The sequence below is a fragment of the Tupaia chinensis genome, unplaced genomic scaffold, assembly GCF_000334495.1.
Source record: "Tupaia chinensis unplaced genomic scaffold, TupChi_1.0 Scaffold000197_1, whole genome shotgun sequence".
NCBI lineage: Eukaryota > Metazoa > Chordata > Mammalia > Scandentia > Tupaiidae > Tupaia > Tupaia belangeri.
Genome location: NW_006159672.1, coordinates 7,689,273 through 7,704,459, shown reverse-complemented (window position 1 = coordinate 7,704,459; position 15,187 = coordinate 7,689,273). Strand labels below are relative to the sequence as shown.

At 44.9% G+C, this 15,187-nt stretch overlaps 2 protein-coding genes across 2 annotated transcripts in view; both read right to left on the bottom strand.

The window, feature by feature from the left end:
• Positions 1-11,034, bottom strand: part of LOC102491259 (scavenger receptor cysteine-rich domain-containing protein SCART1) — a 17,912-nt gene extending 6,878 nt beyond the window's left edge. The window contains exons 1-4 of the mRNA XM_027771210.1: positions 10,914-11,034; positions 7,956-8,279; positions 6,551-6,862; positions 5,306-5,620 (exon numbers count right to left, since the gene is read on the bottom strand). Of these exons, the coding sequence (XP_027627011.1) occupies positions 5,306-5,620; positions 6,551-6,862; positions 7,956-8,279; positions 10,914-11,034 (1,072 nt within the window). The remainder of the gene's footprint in view (positions 1-5,305; positions 5,621-6,550; positions 6,863-7,955; positions 8,280-10,913) is intronic.
• The window catches only part of LOC102490852 (scavenger receptor cysteine-rich domain-containing protein SCART1), a 12,198-nt gene continuing 7,934 nt past the window's right edge, over positions 10,924-15,187 (bottom strand). The window contains exons 7-12 of the mRNA XM_027771209.1: positions 14,833-15,145; positions 14,093-14,158; positions 13,502-13,820; positions 12,338-12,501; positions 11,570-11,779; positions 10,924-11,110 (exon numbers count right to left, since the gene is read on the bottom strand). Coding sequence (XP_027627010.1) covers positions 11,646-11,779; positions 12,338-12,501; positions 13,502-13,820; positions 14,093-14,158; positions 14,833-15,145 — 996 coding nt within the window. The 3' untranslated portion in view covers positions 10,924-11,110; positions 11,570-11,645. The remainder of the gene's footprint in view (positions 11,111-11,569; positions 11,780-12,337; positions 12,502-13,501; positions 13,821-14,092; positions 14,159-14,832; positions 15,146-15,187) is intronic.

The window sequence follows — 15,187 nt, the reverse complement described above, 5'->3', positions numbered from 1 at the left end:
GAGTGCTTTTGCACTGCGCTTGCTTGACACGTGGTTTTCTTTTCTTGTTCTTTTATTTATTTATTTATTTTTGGAGAGGTTTTCGCTATAGGGCGCGTGCACTCGCCAGAAAGACAGAGAGAGATAGAGAGACAGAAAGTGAGAAATCACCCCCCCGGGGGGATGGTCACGCCACAATCCCTTCTCCATTCTCCTCTCAGGATCTTGGGCACGCATGCACATGTGCCTGGTGTGAGTTTTAAGCCACCGGGTCTGGGACGCGAACCGCGGTCGACTACGTGGGAGTCCAGCAACATAGCCATTATGGTAACTGCTGGTTCCCTTGCCACGTGGTTTTCAATTTTTGCATTTTAATATTAAAATCTATAGTTATTTTCCTTTTTTCATATTTTATTTTTTCTTCTTTCCTTTTCTTTAATTCTTTTCTTTTTTTTTTATCTTTATTCATTTGCTTCTCAGCCTCTGCTCACTAAGTGTCTAGACAGGTCCAAGTGAACAGAATCTATATATCTGAATAGTTAGGGTCAGAATATTCTTCTATTCCCACTGATTCTAAAGCACAAAGAGTGAGAACAGAATGGAAGAGAGATTGCAGATCACCTCCTCCTGCACGTTTCTGAACACTCAGAGTGAACTTCAAGAATTAGGAAAAACACACCATCCATGTGATGACTAGAAATCACCGCAGGGTCACAAGAAACATGGAAAAGCAAGAAAATAACTCTCCTCCAAGGGAAAATAAGTCCTCTTCATCCTCAGACAGTATTATGAAATTCATGGAAATGTTTGATAAAGAATTTAGAATTTTCATGGTGACAAAGCTCACAGAGATCGAAGAGAAGAGAGACAACAAACTGTCAAAGAGGCATGGAAAAGAAGCTGACGAGCTTCAGGAGGTGAGGAACTTCTTGCAAGATCTAAAAGAGGAATTATACACTTTAGAAAAGAATCAAATGGACCTGTTAGAGATGAAAACTATAACATAGGAAGTCAAAACCTCCTTTGAAAGTATTCAAGGCAGACTAGATCATACTGAAAGTCAACTCTTCTTGTAGAAGATAGAATTACTGACCTAGAAAAATCCATCACGAAGACTGAGAAAATTGTCCAAAAACATGAGAATACTATACGAGAAATACTACATACCATCAAACATCTAAACATGGATAATTGGTATCCCAGAAGGAGAAGAGACTCATAAGGGCATTGATAATCTATTCCATGAAATCCTGCAAGAAAACTTTCCAAACCTAGAGAAGCATTCAAAGATCCAGTCCCAAGAAATACAAAGGGCCCCAAATAGAATCAACCCAAGAAGATCTTCTCCAAGACACATTATAGCCAGACTGAGCAAAACCACAGACAAAGACAAGATACTAAGATTGGCAAGAGAGAAACGGCAAGATACCTACAAAGGGTATCCCATCAGACTAACAGCAGACCTCTCATTGAAAACAATGCGAGTGAGGAAAGAATGGGAAAATGTATTCAAAGCGTTAAGGGAAAAGCAATTGCAACCATGGATACTATACCTGGCAAGATTATCCTTCATATGGGAAGAAAAGACAAACAAAATCTGAAAGAATGTACCAACACCAGACCAGATCTCCAAGAAATTCTGCAGAGAGTGCTATACCCGGAAAATTAAATACAGTCACACAGAAATAAGACTTCAAAAACTAAGAAAATGGTCAACTTAATCGAGGGGACAAGTCTTAAGTTGAATATTATATCCCAGAATTAAATTGGGAAAATTGAATCACAACAAAAGATAAAGTACATGAGACGGAACTGGTGAAATAGAATTTTATGACTTTTACCAAAACATTGTTGATTTTTTTTCTAGGCTTTGTTTTCCGATTTTAAGGATTTTTGTCTTGCCTTGAGCTGCTGTTAGGTTTATGTACCTACTATTTAAACAGAATCCCAACCTGTTTCCTGGCTTTAAGTTTTAAGCATATTTCTTTAGCATTTCTTTGATTTATTAAAGTTAAATCTGCTTTTCTTGAAATTAAAAAATATAGTTAAAAATACATAATTAAGGACCATAGTAAACTATTTAGCATCAGGTAGGTGCTACCTTATAGTGTATTCATTCTACTCAGAGTTTTATGCCTTCAGTCAGACATGTATTCATAGATATGTATATTTAGCATCAGGTAGGTGCTACCTTATAGTGTATTCATTCTACTCAGAGTTTTATGCCTTCAGTCAGACATGTATTCATAGATATGTATATATCAGCAGAGCTTGCTATTGAAAGTAGTTAGATTATTTAAGAAATTTTGTGAATCAATAAAATGTGAGGGGGAAAGGAATGGAAAACAACTGTGGACACCTGAGAAAGTGTGGGAGGAGCATGGGAAATGGCAGAGGGTGAGAAATAGGGGAAGCGTGTGTATATGAAACTAGAAATGGAAAATTATTAACAATAGCATGTATGATTAATTAAAAGAGAAATTACATTTTTATGTTGTAACAATGCTCAGTGAATAAATGTAAATTAATTAATTAAAAAAAGAAATAAAAAATTTAAAAATTCTGTATCTAGTAAATAAGTTGTCAAAAAACTCTAAAACAAATTCTGTATCTAGTAAAATTCTCCTTCAGAAATTAAGGAAAAGTTAAAATGAAAGCTGAAGAAATTCATTGTTACTAGACCTATACTGCAAGAAATCCTAAAGAGTGTTCTTTAGGATAAAATGAAGGAACTTCATACAGTAAGTCAAAGTCATATGATCAAATAAAGAATACCACTATAAAAATAATTACATATGAAAATGTATAGGTCCACAGTACTGTATTTTGGGTTTATTACTTTTTCACTTGTATCTATATGCTTTAAATGACGAGTGCAAAAAAAAGCAATAATTACACAGCTATCTTAATGGGCATACAATGTATAAAGATGTAATTTGTGACAATAACTATTCAGTAGCAGAGGTTTTTAGTTTTTTGTAGATGGTTTTGCCTTAGGGCACATGTGCTTACTGGGGAGAGAGAGAGAGAGAGAAAGAGTGAAAGGGAACTGAAAAAATCACCCCTGAGAAGGATGGCCACACTGCAATCCCTTCTCTTCCATTCTCCTCTCAGGATCTTGAGCACGGACATGCGGTGTTTCAAGTCACCAGGTCTGGGACCCGAATCCTGGTCAGCCATGTTGGAGTCCAGCAATATAACCACTATGTCATCTGCTGGCCCTGAAGCAGGGGTTTTGTATACTATTGAAGCTAAGCTGGTTTTGATTCAAACTAAACTTTTATAAATCTAATATGTTAGTTCTATTTGCTCGGCAGTCATTACCGAAAAAAAAAAAACAAAAACAAAAATAAAAACAATAAAGAAATGAGAAGGGAAGCAAAATGAGACACTATAAAACTCAAATACAAAAGAAAGCAATAATGAAGAGAAACAACAAAAATAAGATACAGAAAACAAATAGCCAAGTAGCAAAATGGAATATTTCCTTAACAGTAATTACTTTAAATGTAAAGGGATTAAACTCTAGTTAAAGGCAGAAAATGTAAGAGTGGATTTTTTTAAAGTCCAAAAATGTGTTCTTTTCCTTTTTTAAATTATTTTTGTTTATTATCATCATTATTCTTACTATTCAACATTTTACTAGACGTTCTAGCCAGACAAATTAAACAAGAAAAAAATATCCTTCATATTATAATGGAAGAAGTAAAACTGTATTTGCAGAAGTATGTTCTCATATAGAGAATATCCTACAGAATCCACAGACACAAAAGAACTCTTAAAGTCATAAATAACTTCAAGAAAGTTAAAGGTACAAAATTAATACACAAATGTACATTCTAGGAATGAGTATAAAGAAAACTAAGAGAACAATTTCCTTTACAATCATATCAAAAAGAATAAAATATTGAGAAATAAAGTTAACCAAAAAGGTCTGAGACTTATACAGTGAAAACCATAAATCATTGTTGAAAAAAAAAATCTAAAAGAATGTAAAGACATCCCATATCCATAGGTTGAAAAATTTAATATTGTTAAGATGGAATACTCCCAAAGCAATCTCCAGATTCTATGAAATCCCTATTAAAATTCCAATAATCTCTTTTTTTCCAAAAATTAAAAAAACGCTAATTCTAAAATTAATATGAAATGTCCAGGGACCCAAATAGTCAAAACAATCTTGAAAAAGTAAAACGAGGAGGACTCACTTACCTATTTTGAAACTACTACAAAGTCACAGTGCTCAAGATAGTGTGGTACTACCATAACGATACAGACATAGATCAGCAAACTAGATAGGATAACCTGGAAATAAATCCATATGTCTAGGGTCAACTGATTTAAATAAAAGAAAAATAAATAAATAAATAAATAAATAAATAAATAAATAAATAAATAAATAAAACTTCATCAGAATTTAAAACTGTTGTGCATCGAAAGGCATTTTTAGGAAAGTGAAAGATAATCCACAAAATGAGAGAAATTTTGCAAATTATATGCTAAGAGCTAGTCTAGTATTCAGAATATTTTTTTTTAAAGAACTCATCATTCAGGAACAGCAGGTGGCATAATGGTTATGTTGCAGGACTCCGTAGACAACAGTTCAAGTCCCAGACCTGGTGGCTTAAAATTCATGCCAGGGCCATATGCGTGTGTGCCCAGAATCCCAAGAGGTGACTGGAGGAGAAGGGATTACAGCATGGCCAACCCCCCCGGGGTGATTTCTCCCTTTATGTCTCTCAGTCTGTCTCTCTGGTGAGCACACATGACCTATAGCAAAAGTCTCTCGAAAAAAAAAATCTATCTCCAAATATATGTCAAGAAAGAAGAGTGTAGTGCTTCAGCTTCATTTTAGCTAAGTAATACAGTCAAGCAAAAGTTTGTTTTCAAGTGACCCATTGAGTTGTGTAAGCATTTTTGTTTATTTCAAATAAAATATATTTGTATTATTTGTCAAAAAAAAAACCCTCATGATTCTATAACAAAAAGGTAACCTATTTTTTAAAATGAGTAGAAGACTTGAATAGACATTTCTCCAGAAAATATAGACAAATGATCAACACACACATGCAAACACTGAGGAAGAAGCTATAGGAGAAGGAATAGGATATGACCCTTTGAGCTAGCTATAAGCAGTTCTAGGTTGGGGCAGCACCCATACATTCAAGTGCCAGGGAATGGCAGTGATGGGACTGAGCATGGTCTTGGGCTCTCTCTTGCCAAATGTCTACCATCATCACAGCTTAGTAGGCCCTAAGGCCCCCTAACTCCTGAACCCCAAACCTCAGCGCAGGTCCCACTCCAAGAGCCTTTCATTGTGACTTACTTTCCCCTGAGCATGTGAGCCCAGCATCCTGGCTGTGTTCGCACTGGTGCCCAGGCTCCCTTGGACAGTAGAACAGCAGAGACTCGTTGCCCATACAGCGGAATGCTTCAGTCCACATGATCCCAGAGCCCTGGCTGAAGTGGGCAGCCCCATGCATGGACACAGCCATACCACAACGAAGCTCCCGGCATACCACATGGGCAGTAGGCAAGTCCAGGTCAGAGTCACAGGTGGTGCCCCAGGTCAGGCCCCGCCTCACCTCCAGGCGTCCAGTGCAAGGGTGGGCACCACCCACCAGCCGGGCCTCTATGTGACCTAGGGGAAAAGGCTGGACTGGAGCCACCTTAGGGTAGGACAGGCTCCATGCAAGTCTCTGGGTGAAATTATCTAATCACTGCTCTATGATTGCACAGACATGGACAATATGGAAGACCCAGGACCATCTGGGGTAGCCTAGTCCCTGGGGCCCAGCTTTCTGTAAGAGAAGTCCTGGAATCTGTAGGCTGAGGACCTTCACATCTCCCCAGATTTCTCTAGTTCTGATCTCTTCACAAATTCTGACAGCAAATGTTCATCTCAGGTTACCTCCCCTCTGGACACACAAGAATCTCCATACCTCAAGGGTCTGGAGTCCCCACATCTTTGTTACCTGTCCACCTCCACACTTGGAACTTGACCCTAGCCAGCCACTTTAATCACCTTGTGATTTTTTTTTTCACTTTTTGTTACGGTTTCTTATTTGCACTCAATCATCATGCATCACTATTGTACAGGATCTGTTTTCAAGGTATGCATATGGTACATGACAATCAAATCAAAGATATTACCATATGCATCATTTTCAATAGCAAACTTTGCATTCTTGTGTCTGTTAAATGTTTCTTTTCTGAGTATCTCCCACCCACCCTAACCCAGTGCCTAGGCACCCCCTGGGCCAATCCAGTCAGAACCCTATGGGAGGAGCCAGAATAGGTGCTGGACATTTTCCCAGATGACCTCAGAGCCCCCAATGATGAGAATCAGATTCATGGAGCTTCTCAGCTCCTCTCCCTGTCTGAGGTGGGGGTACAATCTGGGCACAGTAGAGAGGATGCTTTTCTGTCATGGTGGGTAAGCCAGCTCCATGGCCCCAGAGGACATCTCTCCTCCCTTTCCTCCAAGCAGGGGCCAGCCTTTTCAGTCCTTGGCCATAGGTGTGAGGAGACATATTTCATCTCAAAGACCCTTGACTGGAGACATCCCTACCTGTGCACACCACTTCAGTGTCTGTTGGGAGATCACATTGGTCTACCAAGTTCAGGTTGAATCTGCAGTTGAAGATGCTGGACTCTGTTCCCTGGCAGGTCACCACTTTTGACTCCAGCTTGCCCAAGTTCTTTGTGAGTTGTGATCTGGATCCTTGGAGTGCTAGGCCACATCCTAGCCTTCTGCAGAGGACACTAGCCTCCTCCTGGTGGAAGCCACACCTTATCACAGTGTCTCTTGTCATCTGGATCACAGGGGTCCCTGCGCAGGGACTGCTTCCACCACTTAACTTCATTGATGCCAGCTTCCCACCTGCACACACAAGAAACTGCTCTGCTCCCACTGGAGCCCCACTGGGGTCTGGTCCTCCCATTTCACAAACATAAACTGAAGTAGTGGGCTTTGAAGAGTGGCAGGGGTCCACAGCAGAAGTTCTTCCTGTGGGACCAGGACCTGAAGTGGCAAGTAACTGCATCCTACCCTCCTTAAATCACCTTTCTCCCTGCTCCCCTGTGCCCAAGAGGCCTCCAGTATTGGTGAGAATGAGCTCCATCCCTCTGGTTTCTGGATTTCTACCCACAAAAAGGGCCTTCCAAGAGTAGCAGGCAGGTAGGCAGATCAGATCTGCCCCTTTCTGAGGACACCTGCAAGGCTGTATTTTCTGAGCCCTCTGGTCACTCCCTGCCCTGTGATAGCCTCTGCTCAGGACCAAGTTGTTTTGGTTTCAGAGCCCACGCCTTGGGCCTCCAATGCCTGGGGACCAACCATGTGTCCATTCTCCTCACCTGTGTTCATACCCCCTGTCCATCTCTCCTCAAATACACCACTTTGAGCCTCTGCATTCCACCAACTATCTAATAAAAGGGAAATGACCTGTTCTTATCCAGATCCTGAAGAGAATCTGGGAATGCTGAGCTCTGGAGGCTGACCCAGGAGCACAAAGCCTCCAGAGCCTTCCTGAAGGACAATTCTGGGGACTCTGCAATCTCCAGGCCTGAGATAGGAGCCCTAAGAACTCTGCCTGAGCCCAGAGTGGCCTCTGTTCACTCTGGCCAGTCAGGGGAGAAAAGCAGGAACATTTCACTGCAGAAGTTCCTGTAGACACCTCTGGGACAGTTAATTGATGGTTTCAATGAATCCAGAAAGACTGGACACAGACCAGTCTCTGCCAGGGCTGGCTTGGGTGTACAACATGTTCCTCAATTGCATCATTCTGGCCTTCGGAGGGGACAAATGCAGGTCTCATAGCAACGCCATGAGGACCTGAGGGTCACCAGCTCTGTAGTCATAGGCACCCTGAGAGAAGGGTTCTGTCTCCCATCATGGGGTCCTGTGGAACTGCCCTTCCTAACAAGGAGGAAGGCCATGAGTGGAGAAAGGGCCACAGGCAGAAGCTGCTACCTACCTGAGCAGTGCACCGCACTGACGCACTCACACGCACAGTCTTGCAGTGGCCCCCACATTCCCAGGGAGCACTCCCAGAGTGAATCCTCCGTGCCCTGGCATTGCACACCCTGCAGCAAGGACTGCTGGGTCTCATGGATCCATATCACATACGTGGGGGTAACAAGGGCTTGGCCACAGCCCAGCTGTCTGCAGATCACTGATGCCGCCTCCAGGCCCAACTGGTCCCCACACACCAGGCCCTGCTGCCCGAGGTACTGCACCTGCAGGAGCCCCTCACAGCGATTTCCACCCCTCAACAGGGTCAGGGACTCTGCAGTGGAGGCTTTGGGGACAAAAACACAGGAGGGGTATTATAGCAAAGGTACATTTGAGAACATTTTGCTCCAAATTTTCAATAATTAAGAACCTCATTTTTACCTTCCATCCCAATTTGTACTCTTTTTATAAAAATTTATTTATTTAGGGACCAGCAGTTGGCGTAATGGCTATGTAGCTGGACTCCCATGTAGTCGACTGCAGTTCGAGTCCCGGACCCAGTGGCTTAAACTCACACCAGGCACGTGTGCATGCATGCCCAAGATCCCAAGAGGAGAATGAAGGAGAAGGGATTGCGGCATGGCCATCACCCCAGGGGATGATTTCTCGCTTTCTGTCTCTCTGTCTCTCTCTGTCTTTCAGGCAAGCACATGCACCCTGTAAGCAAAAAACTCTCAAAAAATTATTTATTTATATTTTATTTTATACATTTAATCACTATATGTCACTTTGCTTATAAGTTTAATTTACCCCAACATGAAAATTCTTCACAACAGTTCAATTGAGGATACAAAACTCATTGTTAACAAATAATAATCCATTTCTGTGTCCCATAAATGTCTTGTCTCTCTATTTTCTGCTTAATTTTTCTTCATTTTGATTTCTCATTTTTCTCACACTCTATTTTGATGGTGTCAATGACATTAACAAAATAAAATGTTAATAAAAATGTCTTAAGGACCATTTTTTAGACTATTTATTTCTTTCTTCTATGAACAAGATAAAGAGCAAGCGAGACAACATCCCCAACAAAGTCTGAGTGTTGTGATCCTCCCCTAGCCTCACACAACTCAGTCATGTTTGGCATACTCAAGAAGGTCTCCAGACATAAACCTTGTATCTTCTCATGTGGGTCGGCCTTGCAGAGCATCGCATTTTGCCACTGCACCACAATCCAGTCCCCAAGGTTCATTTTATTTTAAAAGCTCTACAGAATTAAGTGTCTAGCCTTTTATGCCCACATGATGGCTCAGGGAAAGGAAGAAGCCTCTGGTCACTCTGCTAATAATAAGCTGTGCAGAGGGCACCCTAGACATTTGGGGTCTCTATCTGAGCCTCCCAAGACTCAGATAGTGAAATAATTAGAACCAGTGTTATGTTATCCTAGCTCAACCCCCATGGAATGTCCTGCATGCCAGTGGCTCTGACCACCAGGACTCTATGCACACACTCACCAGGAGGGAGGATCCAGCAGACCAGAAACAGCAGCCACAGCCCTAGAGGGGACAATGCCATGCCTGGTTGCATCTGCTGCAACACCCCAGGCTGATGATCTCAGGACAGGCATGTGTGCTCTGCCCCTTTGCGGAAGCTGGACTCTGACTCTGTGGTAAAGCCTGGCTGAGAAGGAAGCCAGTGAGCACTCTCGCCACCGCCCCCCCCTATCAGAGCCATCATCTGTCACCCTGAGCAGGTGCTCAGCCATAGTGCCTGAACTGACAGTGCCAGAACTGTGTGATGCTGATCAGGAGCCTACATTTGGGGAAGAGAGAGAGTCTCACCAAATCCCTTGCCTAACCTGCTCAGAGATCCTCTGTCCTCACAACTTCAGGTCCCCATGCCTAGGCCAACGATTATTTTAAAAATTGTAAAAACACTGCTAGTATAAGTTGGAGTGATATAAAAATGTGAGAAGCAGTCCATCACTGATAAACAGGGCAAGGCCAGGACAAGGGGCAGAGACCTAAAGAGGACTGGGTCCTGAGGTGAGTGAACACCTTCTGCTGTGTTAATACCTCATTCTGCTCCTCGCCTGTCTTCCAGGTCCCCTGTCACATGCTTATACCCCAACCCATAGCTTGTCAGCTTGCTTTTTTATGTGAGGCCTAGGCATGCGCCAACTCATACCCTTCTCTGGTTACCTCCAACCCCAAAGATGCCCTCCACAAGGAAAGTAACACTCAGAGAGATCTTGAGGCCCCAGTGGGCCAGCTTTGGTGATGGCTCCAGCAGGCTGCCACGCACTGAGGTAAATGTGAAGGGTTAGGTCAGAGCCTGGCATCACTGAACAGAACCTAGAGATAAGGGACTCATGGGATGTTTAACCCTGGTTTTTTACCAGGCACTAAGAACAGAGATGGATGACTGGGAGTCAGAAAAGATCTATACAATGGTATGATCCTGTGGGGGGTGGGCCTGGATGGCTGGGTGTGGTCAGGGATGAATATGCTCAGGAAGAGCTTGCAGGAGTGATCAGAGCCCAAAAGAGGTAAGAGATAACTGTCACCTCACAGCCCCAGATGAACCTGAACAAGCACCGTATGGGCAGAAGAAAGGAGGGTTCCCAGGAGTTGGTTCTACAAGGAGCTATCTTGAGACTTAGAACTACCAGGCTTGGAGTGGAGGAAGCAAGGAAAAAGAATGATTTAGAAGGCTGAGAGATACTTAAATTCTCCTCAAAGACATCTTCCAAGAGTGGCTGCATGGAATTACCAGGTTCCAGGAGCAGTAAACCCACCTCACACCTCAGTAGAAAGAAGTGGGCAACAGGCTGTGAGTGAGCATGATGTTGCACTGAAAACACATGAAGCCTATGTCAGACCGAGGACAAGTGATCAAGGTGAGGAATAAAAGTGGGGCCCAGAAAGAACCTGGGCTGTGTTAGTATCTGATAAATCTAAGACAAATAAATTATGAATACATGTCTTCAAAGGGAGTTTAATAACATGTGTTTTAAGAATGAGAACAATGAAGACCCCCAGACTCTCTGGTTTATCCCACTCTCTTGACACGTTGATGTCTCCCACAGGCAGCTCAGTCATCACGTGCCAGGCAAGGAGTCGCCACGGTCTTCCATTTCAGCCTGAGCTATAGGGCCCAGGCTCCAAGTAGCCCCACCTATATTTAAGGAGAGAGACACACACTGGGGTCCTCAGTGATTTCTCGGAATGTCAGGTGGTCTTGCCCTTCATTTCAACCAAAGTCGCAAAGGACAAGGATTGGACAAAGTAGGTCAGGTGAGAGTGAGACTGCTTCTGACCTGGAGTCCTCCCCCCAGTCCTACCTACTCAGGGCATATTCTACAACTGGCCAGGACACAGTGCTGGAAGGACAGTGTGCACAGCTATGCATTAAACTCATTAAAATCTTCAAACCTTCCTAAGAGAAAACAAGTTTCAGGAGCAGCTTGGAAGGATAAGCCTCTACTCTCTAGAACTGAGGTGGGAATAAGGGTCATTGATACACCGAGAAGTGGCTCTCAAGTACTTTAAATGTAGGCAGTGGTCACAGCAGAGCCCTCAGCATAGCAATACAGCAGGAAAAGCATGACAGAGGCCAAGGAACGGAGATGCACACCTGTGGGACTCGACAGCACCCCATCCTCCTCCTCCTCCTCCTCCTCCTCCTCCTCCTCCCTGGAGCAGTCCTCGGGTTATCCCACGTCGTCATATTCCTCCTCCAGCACTGGGTCCCCAGGCAACGCAGCCCTCGTGTCTTTCACTCCCATAAAGACAGCTCCAATGTCTTCATAGACGCCCTCTGATGGCGTCTCCGACAGTACAGAACCTGGAAAGGCAACACCAGAACCCTCTAGAGGAAATATGCTTACAGTCTAAGCCCACTGAAACTGGTCCCCTGTGGTCCCTCATGCACACCAGGACTCCAGCTTCTGAGATGACAGCTCACCACCAAACACATTGACCTGATACCACTAGGGGTTACATATTTTCTTGGCAACCACCCCAAGTCCTGGGTTCAAGCTTGTAGGTAGCAGTTACCAAATGCAACCTGAAAAGCTACTGAATATACATATGTAAGGAAACCACCTAAATCCCTGTTCTCACATGAAGAAGCCCTGGAGAGTAAATTGTATTCATTCAGCCCACTCCAAAGGATAGCAAAACTCAAAATCAGGGTCCCTGGGTCCCCAACTGCCTGGAGGTGCAAGAAGAGGCACTGACAAGTCACCATGAGGAAAACCACCCAGCAAGCAGGGCAGTGGCCAGGACAGAGAGGACCTGCAATGGCTGGAGTCTCACAGAGCTTGCCCTCTCTTCCCACCACCCTCAGCAGGCTACCCATCTCAGGGCCCTGTGCTAACCGTGCCCAGTCACGCCCACCTACCCATGCAGGCTGCTTTGCGGTGGCACCACTGAGCCCCCAGGAACAGGGAGATGATGCACAGAAGGGAGCCAAGGATGAGGCAGGCAGTCTCTGGCAGGGTCCAGGCCTTGTGGACTGGTGGAGGGACCAGGCTGGGTCCTGTGGGGCACAGTGAGAGGCGGGGCCTCCTGTGTACCTGCACTGCCAGGGCATTGTGACTCTGGGACTGCATAACCTCAGTCTCTCAGGGAGAGTATAGACACCAGAGTAGAGGTGGGTCTTTGAGGTGCCTGGACATGCTGTCTTCCCCAAGAGAGAGAGTACAAGGTCATAGAGCTGAGAGGCTCAGGTGGAGGGCTCAGATGGAAGAATGCAGGGGTGTGGGTTCCAGGAGGAGTACAGAGACATGGCACAGATGGGGGTCCAATGGACACCTCTTGTCACCCTGACTGCCCACTGCCCTCAGCTCTGCTTGGGCACTGAGTCACAGGACCTAAGAGGCCATGGAATATCAGGACCAAATACCCCAGTTACCAAGAGAAAGAAGTGGCTGAGTGAAGTCTGGGGCATCTGTCCCCCATGGATTCTCCAACTACACAGACAAAGGGGAGGAGAGCAGCGTTCACCAGTGAAGGGGTTGCCATCACCATGGATTAGATCAGCCTGACCTTGTCCTGGCCAATCTAAGGACAGTCTGGCCTTGACTAATGTATCACAGGCCTTCCACAATGCCTTGTCATTGCTGAGTTCCAGTGTTGGCTCCTCTAGGCCACAGACAGACATGGGGAGGGGGGACTCAAAAAAGAGCCACCTAGCCAATGGAGGTGGCTGTGCCATGGTCTCTTGGTCACCTGCAGAAGAAATGACAAGCTCCAAGTTAAAGGACAAAAAGGCATTGACAGTCCTGAGTAACAGGGGCATTCATCTACTCCCTGGCAGCAATGCTGGAGGCAGTCACATTGGACCTGTGACCAGTGCAGACTCAGGGCTAGGTGCTATGAATCTGGCTGAATAGAAGGGGAGGGAAAACATCCAAAAGAGAGTACTTGGACCCATTCCTGCACCAACACCCTGTGTGCCATCTACTCACCATTAGTGACAGAAGGAAGACACATGCTTGCCCACACACCAGGCCCTCCTCTGCTGAATTTTAGGCCCCACAATCCCACCAGTCATCCTGCCCACTCACCTGAGCAGCGCACACCAGCATCTTCCTTGTGTGTGCAGTCTCCACGTCCCCAGGGCTGGGCTGGACAGTCCCACAGGGTCTCCTCACTGCCCCGGCACCCCACCTCGTCCAGCCATATGGGCCCAGAGCCAGGGCTGAAGGCTGCACTTCCTAGGGCGTTTTCTGCCTGACCACAGCCCAGCTGACGGCACACAACCTCCGCATCTGCCAGATCCCAGGAATCATCACACACAGTGCCCCAGGAGCCTGTGTGCCAGAGCTCCACGCGCCCAGAGCAATGGTCCTCGCCCCCGCGTAGGCGCAATGCACCCTCCTCTGAAAAAGAAGTCTTTGGTCACTGTGGGAGCTGGTCCAGGATGGGGAGAGGACAGAAAGGGGACCATACTTCAACATTCAATATCTTTTCTATGTAGAAGTGGGGAGATTAATGTCTCTGTACTGACTGACATGCATGGCATTCCCTTTTGAAAAAAACAATGTAATACACTGTAAAGTTATATGTAATCCAATGTAATATAAAGAAGATTATGATGATAATAAAAAATAAAATAAAATAAAATAAAAAAGAAAGGGGATCATAGGGCTACCTGGGCAGCTGTTTGTAGATGAGCAATTTATGGTTTGTTCAAGGTCCTGAGGAACATCTGTCTTTTCTGTGAAATAGATTAAGACAGAACTCAGTATTTGCAAGCACTTAAATGCTTAAAGACATTGAATTTTTCTTTTTCTTTCTTTCTTCTAATATTATTCTGTTTTATACTTTTTCATTTACATTTTATCATTGTACCTCTAAATGGTATACAATGTGGCTTATCAGAACATCAAAGTGGAGTATAGGAAACAAATCAAGGATATTATTTTATATATCATTTTCACCAAAAAACTTAAATTCTCATATTTATTAAACTGTGTTTTCCTGAACCCATCTCACTCAATATTACTTGCTGAAAGAACACCATCCTCTACATTCACTTTAAGAATATCTAATTAGACTGAGAGATTCCACAAACTGTTCCAGAGACTTCTCCATGGGATCATGTCCCTGTGAAATGTCCTCAGGAGATGCACAGTGAGCACGGTGGTCCTATTCCCCCACAGGTGAAGAACAGGGATCTCAAAAGACTCCAGATGACCCACTCACAGCGCAGAGAGCAGGGCAGCGACCCTGACCCTTTACTGGATCACAACAACCCAGGGAATAAGAAGTGAAGATGGGCATCGCATCTCAGGATAAGGCCACAAGAAGATGCAGTGCCCAGCCCCTCACAGGTACAAATCCTCCCCGCCACACTAACACACACAGACTCCTACCCCACCCCACACTCACCTGCACATATGACCCAGGCTTCCTCCTGGCTGGAGCAAGAATGCTGGTTCCAGGGGGCTGAGGGGCACTGCCAAAGAGTCCTGTCATGCCTGGCTCTGCACTGAATGGAGGCCACCCACAGAGCCCCAGGGAGAGGCCAGCTCCCCACCCTGGCCTGCAGCTGCCCTTGGGGCCCACAGCCCAGCTGCTCACACAGGACTCCCAGGGAGGCAGCACTCAGGCTCTGGCAGACACCACCCCAGGTCCCATTGTAGAAAACTTCCAGCCTCCCTGCACATGGCTGGCTGTAGTTCTGCAGCCTCAGATCCGTGAACTCTGAGGACAGAGAGGCCAGGCAGTAAGGCCCAGCTTTGTC